We start from the raw sequence: 27,055 nt of genomic DNA, 5'->3' as shown, positions 1-27,055 counted from the left end.
AGAGTGACAAGTGAGTTTTCTGTTATAGCTCTCAGGCACTTCGTTCCTGTACTCTGTTTCTGCCCCCATGCCCACGCCCTGCGTGATGGGTGATGTGTTCGTGCACACCACCCTCTCCAAGAGGCATCCAGCCTGATTCTGTGTTGCAAGGAAGCATTGTATAGTGCAGGCCGGTATAAGGATAGCCTCGAGCTATTCCAGATTACCATTCATAAGTAATAATGCACAAACTTGGAACTTGACAAAAAATAGGTGTCACTTGTCGCTCATCTCAAAACTGACAGGGGCGCACTCCACATCAGGACGTCACCGCACACGAGGGACCGCAGGCTTCAGGCGGCACGCTGAGGCTGGGAAACAGTCTGCAGCTGGCGTCGCCGCACTCATTCACCCCATCATCCTTTACCCAACATGCACCTGTTAGGCTCCCAGGTTGTGCCTCAGGGCCTGCTGGCAGTGGGGCAGGCGGTTGAACACATACCAGGCCAGCGCTCACCTGGGGTCAAGGTCACGTCTGGCTTCCTATCCTGTCCTGTAATTGCTATAGAGAGCTCTGGCCTGAGGATACCTCCTATAATGGGCGTGAGCTGTCCATAGTCCGTTCAGAGCAGAAAGGTGAGGTCTCAGAGGCAGGGGGACCCTGAGCGCACGCCACCCTGGGAGGGCTCTGCAGACACAGCGTATCTCAGCCACCGGGAGCTCTTCTGAAAAAGTCACCAACGTGCAGACCAGTAATTTAAGCTCTTCCCAAGGAGAACTTCTACAGCTGTGTGTTTATCGTGTGATTTACGCTTTACCTTATGCCCAGTGACATCGGAAAACTGAATCCTACTGGATTTCATTAGGACCTGTTAATTTAAAATTTCCAACAGAGCAGTTGGGCTAGTGGGCAAAGTCTGTTCTTCAGATAACTAAAAATAATGGCATTACTTTATTTCATTCTATTAATAATTGTATTTAAATAGTTCTTAAGTTTTTAAAGCTGCTTTATGCATTGTATCACAATCCATTAAAGAGCATACAGGTGGACTGTTAGAATCTGTTGATTTGGGGAAAAGGAGTTTGTGTATTAAAAAGAAAAATAAAATACAATTTATTTTTTCAGGCAGTATCAAAAACATAAAGAATTGAGCATTACTGTTAAAAACAAAGTAGAAGAGGAGTCATTTATCTATTTTGCTTCTGGTTATTTTTTTCACTAATCACCAGGATTGTGACAAGTGTATCAGATACGCGCTAGACAAAACATCTGATGGCCTTAGAGACAGATGACGAAGTTTCTCCTCTATATATTGAGACTTGTGAAATGAAATTGTTTTTCAAGATATAATTTAAAAATTGACAAAAACTTCCTGTTTTAGTTTATAATTGTGGCTAGCATCCCCCCCCCCCCCCCCAGGTCATAAATATTCCAGTAAAGTGAAATAAGGTCACTTAAGTAATTTGATGAAAAGCAGCTCAGGAAGAGACGTGCTGTTCCCTTCGGAACATCAGTTTGTCTGTAGTTCTGGCTCTGGGGCTCTGACTGGGCAGCTCTGCCCCTGGCCTGGGTCTGCGGTGGCCCATTCAGGCCATGGCCATGTTTATAAGGCTCCACCTGCCAGATGGGGAGGAGATCTCTTTTGAACCTGCTTTCCAAAGTACAAAGAACCAACTCCTATGCAGCTGAACCCACAGAGAAGCTAGGAAACAACATCCTTAATGTCTTTTTCTTTAGAACCAATTTGTACAACCACTAGCTCCTTTCCCAAGCGAGGCTAGAATGTCCTGAGAATCCCTCCTAAAGCCAGAGGTCCCCCAGAGCGTCGCTGACTGACTGGGTACGTCTGTCCTGCCTGCTAGGGCCTGCTGGGTCTGCCGGCTGGCGCCTCGGGGGTGTCCTGCCCACACTTCTCCCCACTGCCTAGAGCTCTCTCACTTTTCTGTAACCCTGCAAGTTTTGCTGGACAAAGAGACTATCTCAGAATTCCTGGTAGGTGTCCTTTTTGCCCTTAAAATTTATATTCTGTGCTGCATGGCTCCCTTGTCAAATTCCCCCAGATTCTCATTTTGAGGCACAAAAATACACGTGAAGTTCATTTCTTGACTGAGGTGGTGTTCCCATTATTGCTGATGTCTGAGTATTCTGCTTATGAGTGTTAAGACCTGCAGTTGATTTAGTTTTATTAAAGTCTATGGCCTTAGTCTTTCTCCTGCCGCCCCCAGTTCACACAAGGCACAGTGGACTGCCCCCAGTGACACCCAGTCGCAGTTCAACCTGCCCAGGACGGTGTCCCACCTCCACTTGAGCACTGCCTTCCTAGGTCTTTGTCCTTGCAGTTATTCAACTGAGGACATGTCCATTGAAGATATACCTCCCCATAAAATATGAGCTGTGACTCAGCTTGCTCTGTTTCTTTAGGCTGGAGATTTCTGATGTTTCCATTGGGTTCTTAGAATAAGCACCTACTGTAGGAGAGGCCCTAGGTGTATATCAAGTAACAAGACAGAGGAGGCCCCTGCCCTCATGAGCTTACATTCTCTAGCCCACAGGCATCAGGACCAGCTCATGCAAAGGCCAGCTTCAGTGCCGCCTCCTTCATGAAGCCCTCTGTGATCACTTCACCCGGTTCCCTTTCTTCTCAGCCTCTAAGCATTTGGACTCGCTTATAGCTTGTGCCCATTCTTGCCTGTACCATAGCTATGCGATTCCAGAAAACACTGTGTGATGAACCCCATGAATGAAGGAAGTGAGTTTTATTCATCTCTGTCAGGGCTTGGCTCTGAGTCACAGCACATTAAATGACTGAAATATGTCACCCTGTCTTGCTAATAGTACATTAAAAAACAAACAAACTTTAGTTGAATAAATTATCATCTGGTACATGGGTTATCCAAATCCTCTTCTTTGGTCCTTCCTGTTGTCATTAGCACCAAGAGTTTCTAAGGCGAGGGACCACGTTTCCATCTCTTGCCTTTTCTCAGCACCTGAGAAAGTCCCTCGGACGTACGTACTTTGTGAATGTCAGCTGAACGGTGTCATTCTCTCCTACCTTGTGGGAAAATAAGACTGATGTGGGAATGTTTTAGTAACTCATTTAAAAATAAATAAAATTGTATATAAAAACGTATGCCCATATGTATAGAAGGGGAAAGATTATTACCCTTCAACAGAATGCTTGATTAGTTTTGAACCAAAGTTGGCCCTTGAGAAAATCTAGATTTTTAAGAATGAGAGATTCGGCTTAAAATGCCGCATCTGTTTATGGAAGATTATACCCTCTACCACGCGAGGCTTGGGCCAGGAAAGCCATAGCACAGCAATTAGACGGGGATCCGCTGTCTAGTCCAGGCGTCTGGAGCTTGAGAGGGAAGCTGCCGCTGACTCTCACTGTAATCACAGGATTGGGAGGAATTAACGCCCCTTCTTTCTAACTGCGTCACATAATGGTCTGGAGTGCCAGCAGCGGTAAATGCCGCTGGGACAGGTGTCTGCGTGAACGAATCTTCAATGATTTGTTTTAACTTATTGTTGGGACTTCAAAAGATTTCGGAAAATAACAAGCATAGCAAATGATATTCTTCCTCATGCCATTTCCTAAAGTAAAGTGTTTATTCCGTTTCACTGGTAGAGTCCCAGATTTGAGCTCTCGGGAAAGGGACAGGGTCCAAGGTCTCTGGTTTTCAGTCTGCAAAGTAACTTAATGCCTCATACATAACTCCATGGGTCTGTTGAGTATCAGTTGTTCCCTAAGTCGTTTTTTTTATATCGCCTTTGTTCTCCTGAAAAATCAACTCAGGGTTGACTATATTTAATTTTTAAGATCTAGTAAGAAGATTGGATATATCCTCTGTACAGCATTTTGGTTGAGAAAGAACTTCTCACATATTTCTACTAAAAATGTGTTGTTGTTTTGTTCGTTGTTGCTGTTTCACATGTACAGCATGTGAAGTAACTGCTGCGGGTGTTGGACACACCTGTGTAGTTTCAAAGTGTGGCTGTGAGCAAGGGGCCGTGGCTGGGTCTCCTGGTACGCCCATCAGCTTTGCCAAAGCTCGTGTGCGCCTTTGACACTGAACTTGCCAGAAGGCTAACATTTGTCACAAAGTCTGACCTGGTCAATTCTATACTGATTTACACACACACACACACACACACACACACACACACAAATATGTTCATTTATTGAGTTGTGCTTTTATTCACTTGGGAGTCAGTCAGACTAGTAGCACTTATCCAGCAGGATTAGTTTTTAATTTCCTTTAAGTTCTTCTTTAAACCATTCTTTCTTCGTTTTTGTTTATCAAAAAATGGGTAAAAATAACTTTAACATTCTGTCTGCCAATGTCTGTGGCATTTTAAGTGATAATGACATTTTAAATCTGTGATAATGATTCTGGATTGGAGACTTGAGGTTTCTTGGAGGGCGCAGGACCTCTTGAATGAAATCATCCGTAGTGTAACTCAAGTTTGGTGAACATTCGAAAGGTGTGTGCCTGAGGGATGGGCCTTCTCTGGTGACATTTCTGCTCAGTAAGGTGAGCCAGCGGGTACTGCTGTCAGCCGTCCACACGATCTCCACGTTCACTGGGTGCCGCTGAGGCCTGTGGGCAAAATGGCCCTGCTTGGACACTGGGAGCATTTGTGGGCCATTCAGTCACTCTTGCTGTTTCTCTCTCGTCCCTTCAGACTCGCTGTCCGTCTCCAGTAACGATGCCAGCCCACCTGCCTCTGTGGCCTCCCTGCAACCCCACATGATGGGGGCCCAGAGCTCCCCAGGGCCCAAGCGCCCGGGCAACACCCTGCGCAAGTGGCTCACGAGCCCAGTGCGGCGGCTGAGCAGTGGCAAAGCCGACGGGCATGTGAAAAAGCTGGCACACAAGCACAAGAAGAGCAGAGAGGTCCGCAAGAGTGCCGATGCCGGTTCGCAGAAAGACTCGGACGACAGCGCGGCCACCCCACAGGACGAGACCGTCGAAGAGGTCAGAGCCCCAGTTGTAGGCATAGCCACTGGTCTTGTGACCACTGTCATTTGGTTCTGTGTTCTGTGTGTGCCTGGAAATAGCAGGGAGCCCACTCAGCTCCCTGTGAGCAGACTGCTGGATTCAGTGGGCAAAAGGTTCCGGAAAGAGCTGCTTCCACGTCAGCAGGGTCATAAACAAATCAGGGGACCATGCCCCACACCCCACCCTCAAGGCCTGGGCACCCCAGGCCTGCTCCAGAGCAAGTGGATACCATGCCGCCTCAGCCCTTCTCATTCAACCAGGGACAAGACCAGGAGGTGCCAGCTGGTGCCGGCGTATGCTGCCAAAGATTTAAGCAGTCCCCGAGGTTAGCACCAAACCCCGGGAGTAGCTCATTGCAGGGAAAGCACAAGTTTCAGGTGTGGAAGGACTAGAGAAATGTTTGTATCCTCCAAGTATTTCTACCCGCCCCACCCCCCACCATATTCACACTTGCATCTGTCCTGATTAGGAAATACCCAGTTAATTTACTTTGCTAACCCATTAGTAAACACGGAATTATTCCCATGTCATCAAAGACAAATGTAGGTGGTCAGCCAGGAATTTTTTCTCATTTCCTTTTGTGGGGAACAAGAGGACTTTAAATTATACCTTAAACAAAATTCTTTCATGATCCCCAAGTTGGGCCAAAAGCACTGGTGGTATCGGTGGGGGGCCCACAGTGTTTTTAACTGGACCCGCCAGGATCTTTTATAGACTCAGAAAGAAAAGGTCAGATGGAGAGAAAGGACAGCTCTGTATGATTTAATTTATTTTGCAGATGCAGGTTTTCTGCTGCTTTTTTCCTGGGCATGCTTTGCCTTGAATTTGCACTGGAATGCATGGTTCATTTTGTCCTCATCTTTTTTTCTAAATCTGTGTCCTCTTAGTAGAAATAATACTGAAATTTTTTCTTAAAGAAAGAATAGAGGCATAGTCATGTGATCATTCAGGTTCTTAAAAATGCACCTCGGATTGCATTTTTTATGCTATTATTATTTCCATGAATTTTGTTCTAGCAGGGTACCGAAAGGGAAATGAAAATGGGCCAAAGGACCTGAATCATCATGAGGGTTATGATTCAAATTTCTGAACTTTTTTCTTTTCCTCCTCAAAGATGAAATGTGTTCCTAGCCTAACGGATACCATTGGCAGTTCCTTCAAAAGACACACTCAGTGGTCCTTCTGTCGTCCCAAGTTGGCAAGCAAGGTGGTTGGGCTGCGGGAAGGAATGAGAAGTTACCGTCAGGGTTGGAAAGAGCTTGTTCCTGTGATCCACCATCTGAGTTTCTGTCTTTTTCCAGGCTGTAGTTTTCCAGTTAACCCCTTAGGGCGCTTTTCTGTGAACTGACATTGAGCATCAGGGCCTAGAGTATAATGAGCGAATGTTGGTTCAATTTCAGCGGGGCCGCAACGAGGGCCTGAGCAGCGGCACGCTCTCCAAGTCCTCATCCTCAGGCATGCAGAGCTGCGGCGAAGAAGAAGGGGAGGAGGGGGCCGACGCCGTGCCCCTGCCCCCGCCAATGGCCATCCAGCAACACAGCCTGCTCCAGCCAGACTCGCAGGACGACAAGGTAGGGGGCCGCGCCGCCCGCACGAGGGGAGGGCCCTGCAGCAGCTGCCCTGTTCCAGCCTCACCGCAGAAGCTAGGTGACTCCGGGGCTGTGCAGGGGCACCTGGGAAACGTACTGCTTTCCCAGGCAAACTCCACTGGTATTTACCCCGAAATCTTTGTGGATGACAGAGTCCAGTTAGACTAAGTAATGGGCCGACGTGTGCAGTTTCTCATACACATGTGTTTGTGTAAATATGTTCAGCGCCTTTTTAATGGTGCCGCAGTAATTAATTGCTACTTTTAAAGTAATGTTCTTTTTTTTTTTTACTGTCCTGACCAGGGTCCCTGAGAGAGCAGTTGGAGAGCCACGCGCAGTCTGCGAGGCTGTGTCCTCCCTGGGCGTGAGGCCTCCCGGCTCTCTCTGTTAGCTGTTTTTGCACATGGCTGTTGGGTTCAGATGAAATTGTGTTGCTGTGTTTTTTCAAACAGACCCAAAACCCAGATGACACTGGGGTGTGGGGATAGGGCGTCCAAGGGCGGGCGTTAGCTCAGAAACTCCTCCTTGGATCTGTGTGGAGGCTTCAAGCCAAGTCAGCCTTTTCTTGCTGTTTTTTAGCATTCTTACATAATCTATGATTATTTAATATATCCCAAGCGTAGAACCCTAAAATATCAAAAAGGAAACCTGATGGCTGGCTCGCACGGCCTCTCGCATCCCAGCCTGTTGTGCTCCTCCAAATTGCCAGGTGTTGAAAACTGTGCTATGAAATCATTACTGGTGATTTTTATCTTTTATATTTTTGGCAATAACTAAGTTTTAGGAATGAAACAGATGTCTCCATCAGTTTTCCCAGTTCTTCCCCGGTTTCCCTTTCCTGATTCCCTCCTCAGCGCTATCACGCTATTACGATTACCTGCCAAATTGCCTGCTTTATGGCCTGGGGTCAGCCAGGGCCCAGTGATTGACAGCTGCCAAGGCAGATGACACAGGAGTCTAACTCAAGGCAGACCTTTCTCCAGCCCCTTTTCTGTAGATCTTACCTCCTCCTTCCTTTGTGGCACTCAGTACACAGTCAGGGAGCTGTGGGTCTTGGCTGAAGGATGTGGCTTGGGTTTGAACCTGGAGTTTGGGGCATCTTAGGTGCATACCATACCCCACACCGTCGGGGGTGGGTGGGACCCGAGATGAGAGAGGACCTCGCCCCCGACTGCAGAGAGTACACTCGGCAGGAAATGGGGCTGTGTTGTTTCTCTTAACAATTCTGAAGCCAGTTTGTAGTATTCTAAGCTATCCCATTCTTAAAAGCAGAAAACTGAAATTTCTTAAATTTGGACTGGTAGCCAAAAGTGAGGTGATAAGCCTGGTTATTCACCAAATAAATTTTTCTCCACTTAAGCAGGGGATTACACAATAGTCTTCTGTTTGCTAAAATCATTTATTGGTTAGTGTGTTACCTCACAGGGTATTATCAACAGCAATTCTTCATTTACAAAAATTTATAGTGATGTTCCCCGAGAGTATATTATCTTGTGACTAATATTTTGTTTTGTTCTGTTTTCTCTTTTTGTAAACTTTCACTGCAGCATTATGTTGATTTGTGTTCTGTGTCTGTTTTGGCTCAGTTTCCTTACCTCTCCATTTGAATTTTTTCCTTGTTTTCTTCATCTCATATTTCATTATGTCATTAGACCAAGTCAGCATTCATTTTGCAAAGCGCATACCTGAATCCACCTATGTAAAAGCCTCGTTGTAAATGCATAAATCCATACCTGTCTGCTGTGAGAAGTGCATTGTTAGGACAGCTAGTTGTGTGTTGCATGCATCTCCGCTGTCCTTAATATGAAGTGAGGTTCATATTATGCCCCTCTTCTAGTTTCCAATCAATGAACGGCGCAAGTAATCTGCAAACACACTGTGTTTGCTAATTACTGAACTTGAACTCAGTAGCCCTTCCCCCAGATTCCTTAACTGTCACCCCTGCGCACCCTGATTCTAGCCGTAAACGGCATCTGGTAGCTTGTGCGGCCACAGATCTTCTGTACTCTGCACTAATCATTGGGGAAGTGGATGGCACAGAAAATGGTGAGCTCGTCCCCCCTCCTTCCTGTCTGGTCAGCGCACCCTGGTTCCTTTTCTTTCTCATTCCTTTCTTTTAACCCCATAAGCACAGTAAAGCCATTTTAAGTATCTTGTTTTGTTTCCTGGTTATTTAAGGGTTCATTCATTAGACCTTAAGCCTTTCATTCTTCCATCGATCAGGTCCTGTATTTTTTCCCTCCTTCGCCAATGGCCTAGCCAGCAGTTACAAACGTTGTAGTTAAAATTTCCTCGTGCCCAGTCACCTCTCTGAAAAACGTTATGATGTTACACGATTGCAGATTAAAAACAGACTTTGTCTGCTTTCCACATGTATCCGAGACAGGTTTTATTTAATATTTCATGTCAGAATATTGTAAATTTGAAAGGATGACTTTAAATAAATGCAAACAAAGACAAACTTGTGGTCTTTTTGTCTGGAATTACTTTTAAAAAGAGCTTGAGCTTGCAGGAGAATGTACTGTCTGTCCAGTGACTAACATAAGGCATTCCCCTCCCCCTTCCCTTTCTTTTTCTTAACTTCTTCCATAGGCCTCTTCTCGGTTATTAGTCCGCCCCACCAGCTCCGAAACGCCGAGTGCAGCTGAGCTTGTCAGTGCAATTGAGGAACTCGTGAAAAGCAAGATGGTAAGGCTTCCCAGGGAAAGGCTGAGGTTTGGAAGCTGCTCGGAGGCGCTGCCGCAGGTGGATGTGCCCTTGTCCACATGCTGCTCTGCGCTACGCAGTGTGCCTGTGGCGTCCTGAACAGTCTGCGAGTTCCCAGGACCACCCTCCCTTCTGGCCGGCTGCATGTTTGGGGTCCCCAACACCACCCTCAGGTTCGATAGTTCACTTGAAGGACTCCCAGAACTTAAGAAAAGCCACAGTTGCACTGCATTACCATTGAAAGGACACAGATTAATATCAACCAGGAAAGAGAAGTGGGATAGGGTCCAAGAAGGTTCCAGGTTCAAGGTACCTGGTGTCCTTGCCCAGTGGAGTCAGTGTGGACAGTGCTGACTTCTAGCAACAGTGGGTGGCATTATGTACAGAGTATTGCCAACCAGGGGCACTTACCCAAGCATTGGTATTCAGACATTGTTGGGAGGCTCAGTCACATTTACAAGACTGACTGCTCTTATGGCTCACCTTTGACCCCTGCCCCTTCATAGATCAAGACAGCTCATGGATCAAAGCCCCACCGAATTTACATTATTAGCGTAGCCTGTCTTGGCCCAAAGCTACCAGGTAGAGGTACCCCCCAAGAGCCAAAGTTAGTCCTTTCCTTCACCCACACCGTTTTCAACGTTGGCACCTTCATAACAAATGTGTTCAGTTCCAGTCTTGTCTAAAGATGTGTGCAGGGTCAGCGGTTACTAATATAGGTTGACACTCTTCTTTTGTTGTCTCTCAGATCTTTCGTTTGGATTTACATTGTTTAAGAGAGAAGGATTTGTGATGGCTGTGTGCAGGTTTTATTTCTTAGTGGCCTTTGTATGGTCAGCTGGTCAACATGGATTCATTTATTAAAGCCTCAAAGCAGGTGTCTGTCGATCTTTGAAGTTAGACAGGTGTGCATTGCTTCTAAATGATTCAGATATTTCTGTGTTTCTTCAGTTTTCCTAATTATGAAGTAGAAAAACCACTAATGGTAACAATTTTTTAGACTAGTATATTGTACTACCCCTGTAAAGTTATTTAACGTCTTTTAAAAGTCACCTCTCCCAGACTAAAAGCCCTCAAGCCGCTCCCACCAATCCACCCTGCAGAGGTAGTCATTTTGAACAGTTCTGAGATGTTTCCCTCATGGTGCAGACATACATGAGTGGGTGTGTGTACCTTTTATTTCAAAATGGATTCATTCAGTTTTTAAGATCCTAAGACACTATATCTTAAGGATCTTCTCACATCAGTACATACAGATTTATCTCAATACTTTTAAGTAGCTGTATAATATTCCATTAATGGGTGCAGTGATAATACACCGAGGGCTTATTCTAAGCTAGGTGCTATTCTAAGTGCCAAGCATGTTTTAAGTACTCCCCACAATACCCCTATTAGGTAGGTGCACATGGTTGTTATCCCATTTTACAGATGCAGAAACTGAGGCATATAGGATGTTTAAAAATTTGGCCAGCTAATTAGGGGCAGAGACATGATTATACTATAATTTGTTTAAATAAATTTTATACTAATAAATATTAAGCTGTTTTCAGTTTTTCACTATTACAAACATCCACATTTGTTGCATCTGTATTTATACGCATATCTGAAGGGCAAATTTCTAGCACTGGAATTGCTACATCAAAGGGTACATACTTCTTTAAAGTTAGGAATTTACCTTCCTTCAGTCTGTATGTAGGTACCATACACATCATTCCAGTTTCTCCTCCTGCTCCTAACCAGCTTCTTATGAAAGTGGTTAACTAGGACAAATGGGAATTATATCAAGAAAACTTCAGACTGACATGTATTGCCCTGCTATACCTGGTATCCCCCCTCGGGCAGTTGCGCCCTGTCCTGAAAAGGATGCAGTGGGCTGTGAAATTAGATGTGAAGTTAGGAATTTAGACAAGATAGGCTGCTCGGCGTTGGCAGATAACTCAAGAACGTGACTCCTCGGGTCAAGAATTCGGGAATCATGTCGGTATGAATTGAGCTAAACCGCATCCTGGCTATCTCTTTGGAAGAACTTGATTAATGATCCAGACAAAGGACACTTAAATTGTATTCAGTGAGTTTCGAGCATCCTTAAACATTTTAAAAACAGCCATTCATACACATCAATTATATGTGACCATTAAAATCATTCTTGTCTATGAATTGAAATAGTTTTCCCAAGGAATGCTGTAGGGAAACACTTTGTCAACTTGCTAGTCATTCTGCACGTATTTAAATTCCATTTTAAGTGGTCTGAGATTCATTTGTAATTAATTTAGATAGACTTCCAAATGGAGAGGAATTCTATGGCTTGTCTCTTTCAGCTTTTACTTGTTTATTCCCCTATCTCAATTCTACTCAACATATGTCTCTTCCTTCCCCTTTCCAGTTCTACTCAACGTATGTCTCTTCCTAACAGACATAAAGTTACTGACATTGTGGGAAGGACATAGGTTTTGGAGTCAGGTGGGCTTGGGTTCGGACGCCCACTGACTGCTGCAGCCCCTTGAAGCCTGTCTCTCAGCTGTGAAACTGGGGGTCATGAATAGGGTGTGGTTTGTTCAACTTCTAACAAGGCTCTGTTGTGTGGGCATTCACTAATGCCTTTTCTTTCCTGTTGGAGAACCATATTCATGTTTTTATGATGGACTTACCCCTTCTTCATCTTCCATGGAAGGTAATCTAGATTCTGCCTCTTTTTCTGGTCCAGGAGAAATATAACTCTGTATTGATGTCCTGTCACTAACCTTCTAATAACAAACAGGAACTACTTTTTGTCAATACAAACTCTAGGGAATCATTTTAATGTTCTTCACCCTATTCTGGTCCCTGTGACTCTTGAGTTACTCCTGCCTGTCTTACCTTGTGCTGTAGATCTTTAGTCAACACGTTCATTTTCTTGTGAGTGATTTAAAGGCTAGAGCGCCTTCATGATAGGATTTGGAGATTGGCTGGTCTGTGCATCAGAAACCGTATGAATGGATTAGACTGGGAAGGAGAGGGAAGAAGGTGCTCAGCTGTTAAGTAGTCATAGAATTGAACTTCTTAACCTGGAAACCTGTGGATTCAATCTGAAAAATCAGAATCACCCAGAAACCTGTTCCCTGGGGTTTGCTCCTGTCTCCTGTCTCCACATTCCCAATCCAACTGGTATCTAAAGGCTGTGTTTCTTTCTTGAGCATTGACAGTATGGCAATAGCAATGGACAGCCACAGCGACTATTTGAATTTGACTTTGGGGTTTTCTGCAATCTAAATATAAAGAAATGAAAGAGTGGCAATTAATGAAGTAAACATATAACTGAATGTAGTAGAAGAACAACCAAATAAACCAAAGCAAAGCAGAAGGAATGAGTTCATAGAGATACAAACAGAAATTACTGAGTTGGAAAACAGAAAAATAGTAGGATAATAAATAAAGCCAAAAATTTGTTCTTTCAAACAATATAAATATCAGGCAAGCTTCTAAAGAAAATAGAAAGCACAAGTTCACAAAATAACAAACTATAAGGGAAGAGTAAACTGAGGAAATTGGAACAGTCATAACACATTACTTTGTTCAACTCTTTGAAAGTAAATTTGAAAACCTGCATGAAAAGGACAATTTTTAAGATCTAATTGACCAAAAGTAACCTCAGAAGAGAAAATAGCTGCACAGACCTATCTTCATCTAAGAAAGAGAAAGTTGAAAAGAACTTACCCACTAAAACACCACCAGACCCAAAGGACTTCACAGATAATTTATCTGAATCTGTCAAGTTCCAGTCGCTTTGGGTCCAAGGCAGCGTTGTGGTTGAGGGAGCGGACCACAATAATGTGACAAGAAAACATAACCTTGGCCACATCCTATCAGGGTGTCTGTACCCATGTCTCTCCCTGGGTGTTCACCCAGGTCTAGACCAGCTACCTCAGAGGACAGGCAGTCAGAGAAAGCCTGGTGACACCCCGCCCCCCGCCGGCTCTGGTCCAGGCAGCCTTTCCCCCTGCTATAGAGGACTGGCCTTGTGGACATGCCCGAAGCCCAGGGGTTGGCCTCGTCACTCGCTCCACTGCAAGAGGGCAGCTCTGGGGCATTTCTCCTTTCTTTTCCTCACCATTCAAGTGAAGACAGTCAACTCTTGACAAGCTTCAGCTGTTCCCTTGCAGACCGAGCCAGGAGACAGTGCAGACCTTCCTCCCCCTCATTCTTCAGACTCTCGTCACTTGCCAAAGACCTCCAGAACCAAGGAGCACGGTCAGGCTCTGCTGCTCGCTGCAAAACACTTGCTTCCAGGAAAGGTCAATAGCGAATTCTTTAAAAATGAGAGGGCTGTTTGCTCATTAAACCCTGTCCCTCAACTGTCTTTTCATAAGTCAGAGCAGTAGTTGGTGTATTTCCACAGTTCCGTGAGTGTGGTGGACAAGAGTATGTGTACAGTCATTATCCTCCAAGCTACGCCTGGTGATGGAGCCAGAATCAGCCGGCTCTCTGAAGGGGAGAAAATAAAGCAAGTGTTAGAGGTTTGGTTTGATAGGTAATATTGTGTTCTTACAGTTTGTGTTGGGCTTTTATGTTTGAAGATAAGTCAGTCGTCCTTCTCCAGTTCAGTCCCTAAATACTTCTTGATCATCTCTGTTATGTCCAGCTGGCCTGCTTTGGAAGTTTTAAAACTATAACCTACGCTTTGTGTATTCAGGCTAAGGAAGAAAATGGATATGTGCCAGTTAGAAAGTAATCAATTGCAAGTCATTATCACACAAACGCAGGAAAGGATGTCACCAATACTTAACTCACAGATTTATTGATCACCCCCAAAGCTTTGCTGGAGGTTCTGCAGGAGATACAACAAAACTGTCAGCTGCAGAAACTGAAATCCTGGGGATGGTGGCGGGGGAGGTTAGATGCAGGGAGTTTTCCATGAGTAATCGAGGCCAGCATGACAACTGCTTCCTCCAGAAGAGAGAGAACAGAAAGCACAGGGTGTCACGGAAATAGGCGTTATTTTTAGCTGAGTGATCAGTGTGTACCGACGTGAGTCAAGACTCCATAGGTAATCAAGAACCAAACCAATTTTGTTTGAACTGAAATATAGATGGCCGATGCTGCTACATGGCCCACGGAGGCACATGGCTGGATGTATCTGGGGTCAGCTGGCCTGACCAAGGCAATTCCATACTCATCTGAAATGATCACGTTTTCATTCCATAGGAATATAACCGAAAAGAAAATTGCTGGATTTGAAATGGGTGCAGTGCCCTGATGTAAACATGTTGTATGTTTTTCTAATTACGTATAATCATGAGCAATGTATAGAAATTTACTTTTTTTTTTGCATTCTAACGTTCCTCTTTTATCCAGCTCCTCTCACTCAATTTTTAAATTAATGTTGAGGGGGGTTATTAAATACTGTGTGATTTCACAGACACAGACTTTCTGATTTTGCAATCAGGTCTTCTGTATCTTCTGAGTGAGAGGTTTTCTCATCCTGCTCTCAGCTCCGATGAGGCAGAAGCAGGACTGATGACGTCATTTCTTTCAGGCACTGGAGGACCGTCCCAGCTCACTCCTAGTTGACCAGGGAGACAGCAGCAGCCCCTCCTTCAACCCTTCAGACAATTCCCTTCTCTCCTCCTCCTCGCCGATTGATGAGATGGAAGAAAGGAAGTCCAGCTCCCTGAAGAGACGCCAGTAAGACACAAATGTTTTCATTGTCATTATTTGGGTGGCTTTCCTCCCATCGTCACCTTCAGAAATGTGACTGGGATTCACGTCTGACTGGGTGCAATGAGGTGACCCAGGGTCTCTCTGAGTAACTACATGTTTGAAAAGTGTGCAGGCCCCAGAAGGGCTCAGTAAGCCAGAGCTGCAGTTCTTATGGTTTCATTTGTATGTTATACTTTATTCCTAAATAAAAATAATTTGAGACAAGAATACCTCCTGTTACTTCTGGTGAGAAACTCCTATACTTTCTATTGTATACATAGTTGAAAAGGAAGGCAACATAAAATTATATACAGTCCCGGAAACTAATACTTTTCAAATACACATTAGTGGTAGTGTTTCTCAGTTCCAGTAATACATCTTAGGGTGAAAGGGAAAAAAAAAAAAAAGAGTCCTGATCGATAAGAGGTTTAAACTTGCCTTTGGAGGGAGGAAAACTGGCACACGACGTGAGGGCGGAGACTGGGTGGTTCTGGGGCTCTGTCCCAGCACCTGCAGTGATGCCGGGCACGCAGGAGGCGCTTTGTCAGTGCTGGATGGTTGAGTGAATGAATGAACAAATGCAGCAGGGACTTCAGGCCAGAGGATGCCATCGCTCTACTGATCACGTAATTGTCTGCCGTTATCTGAGAGTGGCCTTAAGCAGTTACTGAACCTTCTACATTAAAGTCTTTTAAAACCAACCCTTCTGAGTTAAATTTTTTTCTTGTATGTCCAATGAAGCTTACAAAACAAGAACAGTACAAAACACAAGCAAAAGCCTACTTCCTATAATGTCATGCCACTATAACAAAGTTACATCTAAACTTTTCTTGGGTGTTTGTAAATGTGATCAGAGCCTGGTGGTGGGAATTCACCCTGAGTGTGAAGTACCTCGCGACTGCGGCCTCCTCAGCCCTCAGGATCCCCTGTGAACCTGTAAGGCCTTGGAACACTCAGAGTTGGACACTCAGTTGCCACTCCTAGGGGATTCTGACCTGACAAAAGCAAAAGTGTGAAAGAATTCATTTAGAAAATGAAGAGTCTGGGTTGTGAACACTTGTTTTCTTTCTAGCTATGTTTTGCAAGAATTAGTGGAGACAGAGCGTGACTACGTGCGGGATCTCGGCTATGTGGTTGAGGTATGTTTTCAGAGATTTCATAACCTTTATCAACCTCCAGAGTCTACCAAGGGGTATCATGTTACAATTTAACACTGACACCTTCTCAAAAGCTTTAAAAAACATTTTTGACCCAAAAAAAGTATTTTTGAAAAATAAAATTTAGCCAGTTATCTTAACAATCTATATGCACTTTTAAAGGCCTCTTTTTGCCTAGTGTACCTGACTTAAATTTCTTTTTAATAATTAAGTTGTAAAATTACAGTACCCAGCCATTGTATCTATTACATGGGAGTCTTGCCTTTAATTATGTTACCTGAGTGGGAATCACCACAGAAATGAGAACATCACTGGTTGACAAAGTCAGTGTGTCCAGCTGTGGATTCAGTTCTATCCCCAGTCTACCTCGGTTCAGGAAATGTCAGTGGATACATCAGATCGTTCGCTTACAGTTTTTCCATAAGGATTGTCTGACCATTTCCATTGCCCAGAGGTTGCTATGTCCTGTGTAGCGGTCGGAAAACCACTGCCTGTCATGCGGAGCGAGGGCCAGCTCCGCGCGTTTCCCTGCCCTTCGGCGCGGGGCATGGTCATCGCCTCATACACTCAGCTCCCCCGAAAGCTATTTTTACAGTACAGAATTTAGCACTTACTCTTTCAGCTTTGCAAATGTGTATGGGACAATACTTTTTTGGTCTATATTTGATTAAAAGTTAATCAGCTAATAAGTTAATTGTGTAACTGGAAAAACTTACCGTACTTGCTTTGTCTGCAGTCATTAACAGTAAAATAAGTCCCTTGAATATGTAAGTGGTTCTGGGACAGGCAGAATTTCTTTTGCTTTAAATGGCAGTTTTAATCACATTTCAGCAATATATTTATTCAGTCATTGTTAAAAAATCATGATTTAACAAATTATTTAAATAATTTAAAAGGAAAACAGTCGGTTTCTGTAAGAAATGCTGAGAACAGAGGAAATGTTTCTGGCCAAATATTTAATATTTATAAGCCGATAAGATGATTTGTTTTATGAAAACATTTGCATTTATTTAAACTTCTTCAGTTCCTCAGAAGAAATCTGATTGTGCATGCCAGGCAGGTCAGGGAGAAGCCCCCCGGCAGTGGCCGTGACAGTGGGACACGTCCTGCTTAGATGCGTGTGCTGACCCTGGGACATCGGGGTTCGAACTGCGTGGGTCCACTGATACGTCCTGCACACGTATTCTCTCCTTTTAATGATTTTCGGAGTAAAGTTTCTTTTTTCTACCTTAAACAATACAGTACATAATACATACAAGATAGAAAATATGTGTTAATCAAGCTAATTTTATTGGTAAGGCTTCTGGTCAACGGTAGGCTCTTAGTTGAGTTTTTGAGGAGTCATTTTTCAAGTGCGTACATTTCAAGTGCATGGGGATTGGCACCCCTAAACCCCTGTGTTATTCAATGATCAACTATATTTTAAGTGCCAGTTAAGGACACTTTTCATATGGCATTTTTGGTTTTGGTTTTTTGTTTTTTTTTTTAAATAAAGAGTTGTTTCCAAGATGCAGTATATGCCTATTTTATCCTTTATGACTTTTACTAAACAATTGATTACTCAAACATGTTCAATGAAATAAACATTTTTAAATGCTTATTATAGGGCTACATGGCACTTATGAAAGAAGATGGCGTTCCTGATGACATGAAGGGCAAAGACAAGATTGTGTTTGGCAACATCCATCAGATTTATGACTGGCACCGAGAGTACGTAAAATCCACGTCATGCTTGAGGGTGTGCACACGCCGTCACCTGCCAGACTGCAGCATGGCAGCAAATGGGGTTGGGTATTCATTGGTTCATTTCATTGTATTACCTGTGTAACCAGTGGAGGTAGCTGGTGCAAAGAAAATAGTGATGGGCCAAGGAATTTTGTGGTAGCATTTCATGGCCCGCAGAAGAATCTTATCTCTTTCGTACTGGTCCATCCGGGGGTCCCACATGGGGGTGCCGAGCCTGACTGCCGGGGTCACAGCCTGGGCCTGACTTGAGATTTTTGTGAACTGAATTAATACATGCGAAGCACTTAGAATGTTATCTGCATAGAGTAAGCCTCCTTAGATGTTTCTAAAGAATTACAGACACCTCTTGAATAAATTGATTACTGAGGGTTTTGAAGATACACATTTTTCCAGCTGATGTTTAATGGAAGAAGTAGACCTGACTCTCCGTGAAAATCAAATTGATCCCAGTACATCGCCACGCCTCTCCTAATGAGAGGGGCATCCTTGTGGGGGCTGTTTCTATAGCAGCTGCCGCAGCCTGCCAGAGCTGGTCACTGCACATCTGTCCCTTCAGGTCACTTTGCTCCTACTTTTAAAAATCCTTCATGATTTACGGATTGCTTTATACCAGCTGCTGCTATTATCATGGAATGTTCCAGCTGTACTCTCCTGGTCCCTGTTATGTGGAGAGGCCTCCTGCTTTCCTGTCCTCATGGGCGTAGCTGCCCCGGCTTAGAGCACACTGTCATCAGCCTCTTAACCCAAGTCAGATGCGCACTTCCCGGGGAGCCCTGGTCACCCCCATCAGAAGCACGCTCTCCTCCTCACAGATAACGTGTAAATGTGCCTTTGAAGCTGTAATATACTCTACAAATATAAGGAGGAATTACCGTGCTGTGTATCCAGTGGTATTTTATTATTTCAACACTTACCTCTCCTAATATAATGTAAAACTCTTGAACCCAGGTGCAGGGTCCTAATTTTTTATATCTCCTATAATATCTAATTCAGTTGGGCTCAGATAAAAATGATTGGTCAACTTTAGAAATAGCACTCTTAACTCGTGGCTCTGTAGACTATAGGCTTACTGGCAGCCTACAGGAAATTTATAAAGGAAAGTTTGGTGCTTTTACCTACACTTCTGCTCCCAAGGCTGGCTTTTAGTCTGTGACAGAGAAGGGGAAATAACACGGGGGTCCTGGCTGACCAGACAGAGAAATTGGCACCGAGAGACTGTCTGCCATGACGTCCACAGAACTAGGCGATATTTGAACCCAAAAGCTAGATAGTTCAACACAGCATTAATTGGTATTCAGGTTTGCAGACTAATAAAATACCACGCATAAATATCATCACATGTTCGTGATAATGAGGTGGGCATCCATCTGACCGACAGCTACAGCCCAGAAGACGCAGGCCGGTTGTCCGTAGCCATTTTGTGTCTGTGATTATACCTAATTTTGATCTGAATGAGAGCTGACATTTATAACCTAGAAGCTGATTTTGATAATGTTTGAGAAAACTTCATAAAACTGTCACAGATAACATCTAGTATTTTACATGTTATTCAATTTGAGCCTCCTAATAATTATAATAGAAGAATATGAAACTTATAGGTACAAGGACCAAATGTTTTGAAATAATAAACATTGCTTTGAAACATATATTGTTCTCCCAGTATTCAGTAAGGATATTATTGCATGTGTCACTTTTTTTTTTTAATGAGACAAAAAATGTTAATTGCCCAAAGGAAGGGGAAGTTGCCACCTAAGGGAGGCTGTCATTCTGCTTTGTCTTTTTTAACTGTGTCTCTCTTGCTTTCTGTCCTAAGTCACTGTGAGTGCTTTACGCCCCATAGCAGCTCATGTCCAGACAGACTGCTTTAGAATTATGAACCACAGTCTAAAATTAGAAGGCCAAATTGGAAATGGTTGTAATACTTCTCTTGTTATAGCTTTTTTTTAGGAGAGTTGGAGAAGTGCCTTGAAGATCCAGAAAAGCTAGGATCCCTTTTTGTGAAACATGTAAGTACAATACTGTTATTTATATTCTGTTCTGATATTGTCATGTTTAGTAATCAGTTTGTCAAACTAAAAGTGAACTCACATTTACAGAAGTGCTTAGGTTAAGCATAAAATCAAACTGCACAGTGTCAGAGAGGTAGAAGCAAAGTCCTCGCCAGCTCTTTTACATACGGACGGTCTGCCTTCCTGGTCGCCTGGCTGCAGCCGGCTCTTCAGCTCACAACAGCACGGAGTGGTCTGAAGGGGACCCGAGCGAGACCGGAAGCACGAGCGTATTTGGGGATGCCTGTGGGAAAACGAGTGTGCGGGGAGAGGGTGGCACACCTAGACGTGCAGTGGGTTTCACGTAGAAGCCAAATATGTGCGTATCTGTAAAGCAGCTGGGATAACATTGAAGGGTTTTATTTAAATGAAAAACTATTCTGTTTTCAAAAAATTAGTGACAGTAGTTATATTTTTGCAAATCTCTTTAATATCTAGCTAAGCAAATTTCAGCCAGTGTGCCGCAAGAATGACCTCTTTTCTGTTAGATTGTCAAATAAAAAATGGCAATAGCCATTGAGTGTAAATGCCCTATCTTGATCCATAAATATATAGAGAGAGATCATATAATAGAGTCGCATCTTATTGGTCACATTGCATAATAAGGTTTCCTCTGATTGGTAATTCTTGGTACCAGAAATCTTTATATGCAAGTATAGGTACCTGATTTTTTAAAAAGTCATGTTGGAACAAAAAGCGTAGATAATTTTTTTTTTTTGTAAATCAATTAAAATAATACCTTTTTTTGTCATATCAGGAAAAATGTTGTTCAGTGTGCTACAGAATTTTAGTAATTAGTTTATGTGTGCTGTGAAATGAAAAAAGCTGAAAATCACTAGTCTAGTTCAATAGAAGACAGATAGAATCTCCTATCTGCTTATGTATTCAATCTATTGTGCTGTTTTTTAGTTAAAATATAGGAAAAAATTCCATCCTCCGACAGACATGGTTGGAAAGGGCTGACTATTTTTATAGCCTTTTTAGATAAATGTAGATAGTTTTCTTAGATACTACATGAAAACTCAACAAGTAAACAGAAACAGACTCATAAATACAGAAAACAACGGACTGGTGGTTGCTGGAGGAGAGGGGGAGCGGGACTGGGCAACCTTCCCCTGCCACTGGTACTTGCCCGGTCGAGTGAGGGGCCTGCTAGACCCGAGGGAGCGACAGCGAAGGACTGTTCCGGAGCCTTGGAGAAGAGGCCGACCTATGCCATGAACTCGGGATGTGCTCCCATGAGTCTGAACCATACAGTTTTATTTTAAGAAAATTTCCTTTCTGAACATGCTAAAATGTGTGTGTGTTCTTATATTCTAATTAACTTCTCATTGTTTTAACCCGTCTGTTTGTCGTTTTCATTCCTAGGAGAGAAGGTTGCACATGTACATAGTTTATTGTCAAAATAAACCAAAGTCTGAGCACATTGTATCAGAATACATTGATACCTTTTTTGAGGTAAGATCTAAGATAGAAACAAAGCATTTCCAAATCTTTTGTTAATAGTTGCTTTTCAAAACTTTAAATATTACTTGTTACCCAGAAATATTCAGGAAATTGGCCTCAATTATAAGAGTTTTGAACCTATGTTTCTTTCCTATAAAATCAGAGAAACAAGTATGAATTCAATCTATGATTGTATCCCTTAGCATTCAGAAGACTGGGGTCATTGTGAAAATAGGGTTGGTTGGTTTGTTTTAAAAATCAGTTTTAAACTTAAGGTTCATTACAAATTCAGAATAATTCATGACCTAAATTTTTAGCCTAAACCTAAAATATGTGAATGAATAAAAGAAAGCAATTGAAAGAAGGTCATTAAAGAAGCATTAGAGACTATTTTGAAAAATAGCTTAAATGGCTAAAGTGTAAACTTTGGACTTCCTCAGAAATAGTATCCACTCGTTGGTTTTTGTGCAGCAGGGCCTCCTGTCCGCGCTTGCACTCTGGTGGAATTAGCACTTCCGACGAGCGTAAGGACTAACATTGCCCTTTAAAAGACAACACTTACCTTTCTTTCTCCTTTAAAATCACAGGACTTAAAGCAGCGCCTTGGTCATAGGTTGCAACTCACAGATTTGTTAATCAAACCAGTGCAGAGAATTATGAAATACCAGCTGTTACTGAAGGTGAGCACTGGCCAGGCGCAGACTCTCGTGTCGGGGGTTTGTTTAGGGAGATAAATCTCCGTGACAGGAGAGGGAAGGGATGGGTCGGTGAGGGGAGTCTCTTCTGTAAAGAAACATAAAGCAGTCATGTTATTTCTGATTTTAAATATTTCAGAATAGTTTTTTTAAAGGTCATAAGACATCTTACACTGGTTTCTCAATTTCTCATTTACATCGAGGTCTGAATCAAAATGTCAGTTAAAGTGAACTCCCCGCCGCCCCCCCCCCACCACAGGCCTTAAATACTAAGGATTTTTCTTCAGCTCTGTTGACCTTACATATTTTCTAACCTTCTTGAAGCCTTAAATAAAATTAAATTTTTAATTGCTGTTTGTCTCTGTAGACTCAGTGCACAACGAAAGGCATAGTTACAATTTTCCTTGGTAAGCGTGACCATTGAAGTACATTGAGGTTTCTCTCGTATATAAACTGCATATGAAGAGAGACCAAGAGCTTTTCTTGGGCGGACACAGGAACTGTTCCCTGCTCAGATAATTTTGGTCTGACTTTGCTCTGCTGCAGCTTGAAAGCCACCTTTTTCTTGTGTTACTGGGAGGGGAAAAAATGAAAAAACAGAACTAAAGCGCTCAAGCCAGTGGCTGGCTTGTCAAAGGTTCGCTGCTGCCGTGACGTCACCTGCCCATGTCCTCTCCATTTCCCTTGCAGGACTTCCTCAAGTATTCCAAAAAAGCTAGCTTGGATACATCAGAGCTAGAGGTACTTACACGCCCTTGGCCCGCCCCGTCGCCCCCAGGCTGTCCCCACAGGCCTCCAGAGCAGCCTGCTGTCCCTGCAGGGGTCTGTCCCTGGGAGGGGTTGTTGCAGGGGGCGATGGGGGTCTCCCCACCAGCTGGATGTGCCCTGCACCCCGGAGGGCGGGAGGGGCAGGAGCTGAGCTCGGAGAAGGAGCCGCGGACTGACCGCTGACTGCTTTGTCCCCACCCCCAGAGAGCTGTGGAAGTCATGTGCATAGTGCCAAAGCGGTGCAACGACATGATGAACGTTGGGCGGCTGCAAGGATTCGACGTAATGCGCTCTTCTTTGACCTGCCCCTGTGGCTTCCACCACTGTCCCCTCTGCCGGACTATTTAGCTGCATGTGTAGAAAACTGATCCTATGGGCTTGATTTTCTGTCTTCTCTCTCTTTACTTCAAACCAATTGATACTTCTTTTCAACTCCTTTTTGGTGCATTTGACTTGCTTTGGGGGACCTTTCTCTGCTCAAAACCCAGTGCCTTGGGGTGGAAACAGGACTCCGCTCAGTCCCCTGGGTTCTCCGCTGCCGACAGAGCCAAATTTCCTTCCTGGCAGATGGTGGGAAGCAGGGGGCTCTGAGCGTCCGTCACCCCGGGAGCTTGACCTCAGGGTCCCTGTGTTCATCATTAGTCTAGCCAACTTTCCTGGGAGTTGCCAGACGACTCATACCACATGTTACCTGTGGGTACCCTCAGGATTTTTCAGAACCAGGAACTTTAAAATTTGACTGTTGAGTAAAGATAGGGAAGAAGTTTTTACTTTTCTTATCTACTGTTTTGTTAGAGATTTAGGTTCAAAGTTCTTTTGCTGTAGTTCTCAAGAAGGCACACACAGAGCCTCCCAGGGGGCTTCTGAAAACACAGGTTCTTGTCCCTGCGTCCTGCCGGCTGGTGCCACTGCCACTGTGGGTGCCACAGGCGTAGAGGCTACGCCTTCAGAACCACTGTTCCCCGGTGACCTGGACACTTGAGATCCACTTTCAGTCTGTGATTGTCACGGAGGCCAGTGGTTTTTATAGAAATTAGAAAGAATTTTATTTAGATAACAGTTCTCTTTGGGGCTAAGAACTCATGATAAGAAAATTTTAAGGTCTATAAATTAATAGAAGAAATAAGTATTTTGTGGGAGAAAATCTAAAGAAAACAGAACTTCCTGTATTTTAACTTAGAACACAATGTTTTCTTCTCATCTTCCTTTGCCCCCACTTCCTTGTTTTAGGGTAAAATTGTTGCCCAGGGCAAGCTGCTCTTACAGGATACATTCTTGGTCACAGACCAAGACGCAGGGCTCCTGCCTCGCTGCAGAGAGAGGCGGGTCTTCCTCTTCGAGCAGATCGTCATTTTCAGCGAGCCCCTGGATAAAAAAAAGGGCTTCTCCATGCCAGGATTCCTGTTCAAGAACAGTATCAAGGTGATGCGTGTTTGCGTGTTTTCTCATGTGCTAATGCGTGTGCCCATCACACTGACGGACAGTCTTCTTTCTAATGACGACACGTCCTGATGCTTTATTAAATATTTGACGTTTCAGAACCTTTAAATTCACTTCGCCCATCAACTGTCTGTATTTGCCATGTACCGAAGTGTGGCTGTTTCAGTTCTGACATAGGATAAACTGTACTTTGCACCTGCCCAGTAGGAACACATGTGCTTTTTTTTTTTTTTTAATTGCAAAGTACACATCCCATAAAATGTACCATCTTACTCATTTAAAAATACGTAGCTCAGTGACATTAAGTACATTCACACTGTTGTGTGGCTGTCACCACCATCCCTCTGCAGGACTCCTCGTCTTGCAAACTGAAACTCCGTGCTGTTTAAGCACTAAATCCCACTTCCACCTTCCCCCAGCCCTGGGCAACTACCATTCTTTCTGTCTCTATGACTTTGACTACGCTAGGGACCGGGTTGGAGTGGAATCATAACAGCGTTTGTTTGTCTTTTTGTGACTGGCTTTTTTCACTTTGCATAATGTCCTCGAGGTTCATCCATGTGGTAGAATGTGTCAAAGTGCCCTTTTTAATAATTTTTTTTAAAAATTTTTGTTTATTGATTTTAGAGAAAGAGAGAGTGGAAGGGGGACAAAGAGAGGAGCATTGCTTCGTTGTTTTGTTTATTTATGCATTTATTGTTTGTTGTTTCTTATGTGTGCCCTGGCTGGGGGTCAAACCCACAACCTTGGTCTATTGGGACAACACTAACCAGTGGAGCTAGCCAGCCAGGGCTGTCCTTCCTCCTTAAGACTGAATAAGTTCCATTGTATGAATAGACCACATTTTGTTCATCAGCATTCATCCGCCACCTTTTGGCCATTGGGAATAAGGCTTTAATATTTTTCAGGTGAGTTGCCTTTGCCTAGAAGAAAATGTGGAAAATGATCCCTGTAAATTTGCCCTGACATCGAGGACAGGTGACGTGGTGGAGACCTTCGTTTTGCATTCGTCCAGTCCAAGTGTCCGGCAAACGTGGATCCATGAAATCAACCAAATCTTAGAAAACCAGCGCAATTTTTTAAATGGTAATTTGTGCTCTCTTACTAGGCATGTGTTTTCTTTCCCTAACTTACACATTTCTATTCTGCTGTCTCTTTCCACATGCAAATAATGATGACAGGACTGACTTAGCCCTTACTGTGTGTCAGGCACTGGCCATATTCTGCTTCATTCCCTCTGCACAGCAACTCTGTGTGACAGGAACTATTACTCCCATTTTACAGATGAGGAAGCTGAGGCATGGAGTAAGTGGATTAGTAATTTGCCCGAAGTCCCACAAATTGTCGGTGGCACAATCAGGACTCCGAGCAGACTGTCTGGCTCTCAGACATGTGCCCCGCACTGCTGTCCTGTTTCGTCCTGTCCCACGTGGCCTCTCGCACAACATGTGCACCAGAGCCCTGTCCTGGAACAGCAACGCATGAGGAAACCAGAGGCAGCAGGTGGGACTGGGACATTCTCGAGTGCAACTGCGAAATCTGTGTTCGATCGCATTGCACATCTGCACCTCTCTGCTCCTTTAAAAAACAAGTTTTGCCTTCCCAGCTTCCATGACATGAGTGATTCTAGGGGAGCAACTGGCCTTCCATTGCAGATAATTATTATGCCTTTATATTTGTGACCTGAAACTGCATCCTTCTCTCTGTCACTGCTGTCTTTGACTCTGCTTTTAATTCATTGATCATTGAAAAACTTTAAGAATTCGGTCAGAAGTTAAAATACTTGCTTAATGTCTTTGTCCTCTTCACCATGTTCATGGTCAGTGCCTGTGCCTCAGTCGAACAGGTTGTTGTACTTTCTCTGTCCTCACAAAGTCACCTTTCCACCTTGCATGACATTCAAGAGCCAGGAACCCAAGACACTCAGAGAGAAATAAGGGCACATGGCCTTTTGGGCCGCATGGTAGTGAGCTGCCTAGACATTGACTCCAAGCTCCTGTCCAAATCGTAAACTGATCATATTTTATGTTTGCTGTTAGAATTAGATGCGTGGGGTCAAGGGCTAATGTTTCCTGTGCATGTAGAAAAAGGCTTCCCTCTGTGACAGTGAACAGATGCGGTGAGATCTCTTTTAACGTGTTGTTCTTACGTGTTGTATTAAATGCCAACCTAGAGCATGTAACTATTGGGAAATCTCTCAACTTTTACCTTCTTTAAAGTAAAAAAATGAACTGCCTGCAAATTGCCATCATGAGTCAGCCAGGCTGTTCTAGTTCACTGGACCCTCAGTCTAGGCAGGATAATAGCGGTGTCGGAGGATTGGACAAGACGGGGAATGGAGCTCCGGACGGGTCGCTGCGCCTCTCCCCCTGTTAACTCCTGTGAGCGGCCATGGCCGACACAGAGTTTGTGAAATGTCATTTGGCTCCAGGGTGCTTTTTCACACATGCCTGATGGCTCCCAGGAAAAAAAGGGGCTATGTCTGATTGTTGTACTTCTCAAAGGCTTTTACACTTTTAAGTATTTGTGTTAGTGTTGCCATATATCTTACTTGGCGTGCTTCCTAAGGTTTCCTGCAGATGGTTGTGTAACGAATTAAATCACTATAGCTGAGACAGCTTCATGACCCAGAAGGGAGTTTGGGGAGCTCTTTTCCACCCCTTGTCTCTTGTGTCCAGTCTGCAGAACGGAGGTGGTCCGTACTCCCGCCTCCTCCCTGGTGGCCGAGGGATTCCTCAGCTCCTGGCCAGCTTTTCTGTGCAGCAGCTGGACTAAACTTTTCCCCACGGGAGCCAGTG

The 27,055-nt window shown here is 43.9% G+C and overlaps 1 protein-coding gene across 4 annotated transcripts in view; it reads left to right on the top strand.

The window, feature by feature from the left end:
* Nucleotides 1–27,055, top strand: part of TRIO (trio Rho guanine nucleotide exchange factor) — a 317,818-nt gene that overhangs the window by 273,606 nt on the left and 17,157 nt on the right. Inside the window, exons 35-48 of one of the 4 annotated variants that reach the window (XM_054578325.1) lie at nucleotides 4,670–4,962; nucleotides 6,387–6,557; nucleotides 9,168–9,263; nucleotides 14,794–14,942; nucleotides 16,030–16,096; nucleotides 17,721–17,824; nucleotides 19,797–19,866; nucleotides 21,277–21,366; nucleotides 21,942–22,034; nucleotides 22,740–22,790; nucleotides 23,022–23,099; nucleotides 24,048–24,239; nucleotides 25,166–25,343; nucleotides 25,542–25,760. In XM_054578325.1, coding sequence (XP_054434300.1) covers nucleotides 4,670–4,962; nucleotides 6,387–6,557; nucleotides 9,168–9,263; nucleotides 14,794–14,942; nucleotides 16,030–16,096; nucleotides 17,721–17,824; nucleotides 19,797–19,866; nucleotides 21,277–21,366; nucleotides 21,942–22,034; nucleotides 22,740–22,790; nucleotides 23,022–23,099; nucleotides 24,048–24,239; nucleotides 25,166–25,343; nucleotides 25,542–25,760 — 1,851 coding nt within the window. Of the gene's footprint in view, nucleotides 1–4,669; nucleotides 4,963–6,386; nucleotides 6,558–8,122; nucleotides 9,017–9,167; nucleotides 9,264–14,793; nucleotides 14,943–16,029; nucleotides 16,097–17,720; nucleotides 17,825–19,796; nucleotides 19,867–21,276; nucleotides 21,367–21,941; nucleotides 22,035–22,739; nucleotides 22,791–23,021; nucleotides 23,100–24,047; nucleotides 24,240–25,165; nucleotides 25,344–25,541; nucleotides 25,761–27,055 lie in introns of those variants that run through there. The other 3 variants (XM_054578323.1, XM_054578324.1, XM_054578326.1) reach the window with 3 other exon arrangements.

This window comes from Pteronotus mesoamericanus, unplaced genomic scaffold, assembly GCF_021234165.1.
Source record: "Pteronotus mesoamericanus isolate MK-2021 breed Mesoamerican mustached bat unplaced genomic scaffold, CSHL_Meso_final contig_50, whole genome shotgun sequence".
In the NCBI taxonomy this organism is placed as follows: Eukaryota; Metazoa; Chordata; class Mammalia; order Chiroptera; family Mormoopidae; genus Pteronotus; species Pteronotus mesoamericanus.
The sequence above is the reverse complement of the archived record's forward strand: the minus strand, read 5'-3'. Positions and strand labels throughout refer to the sequence as shown.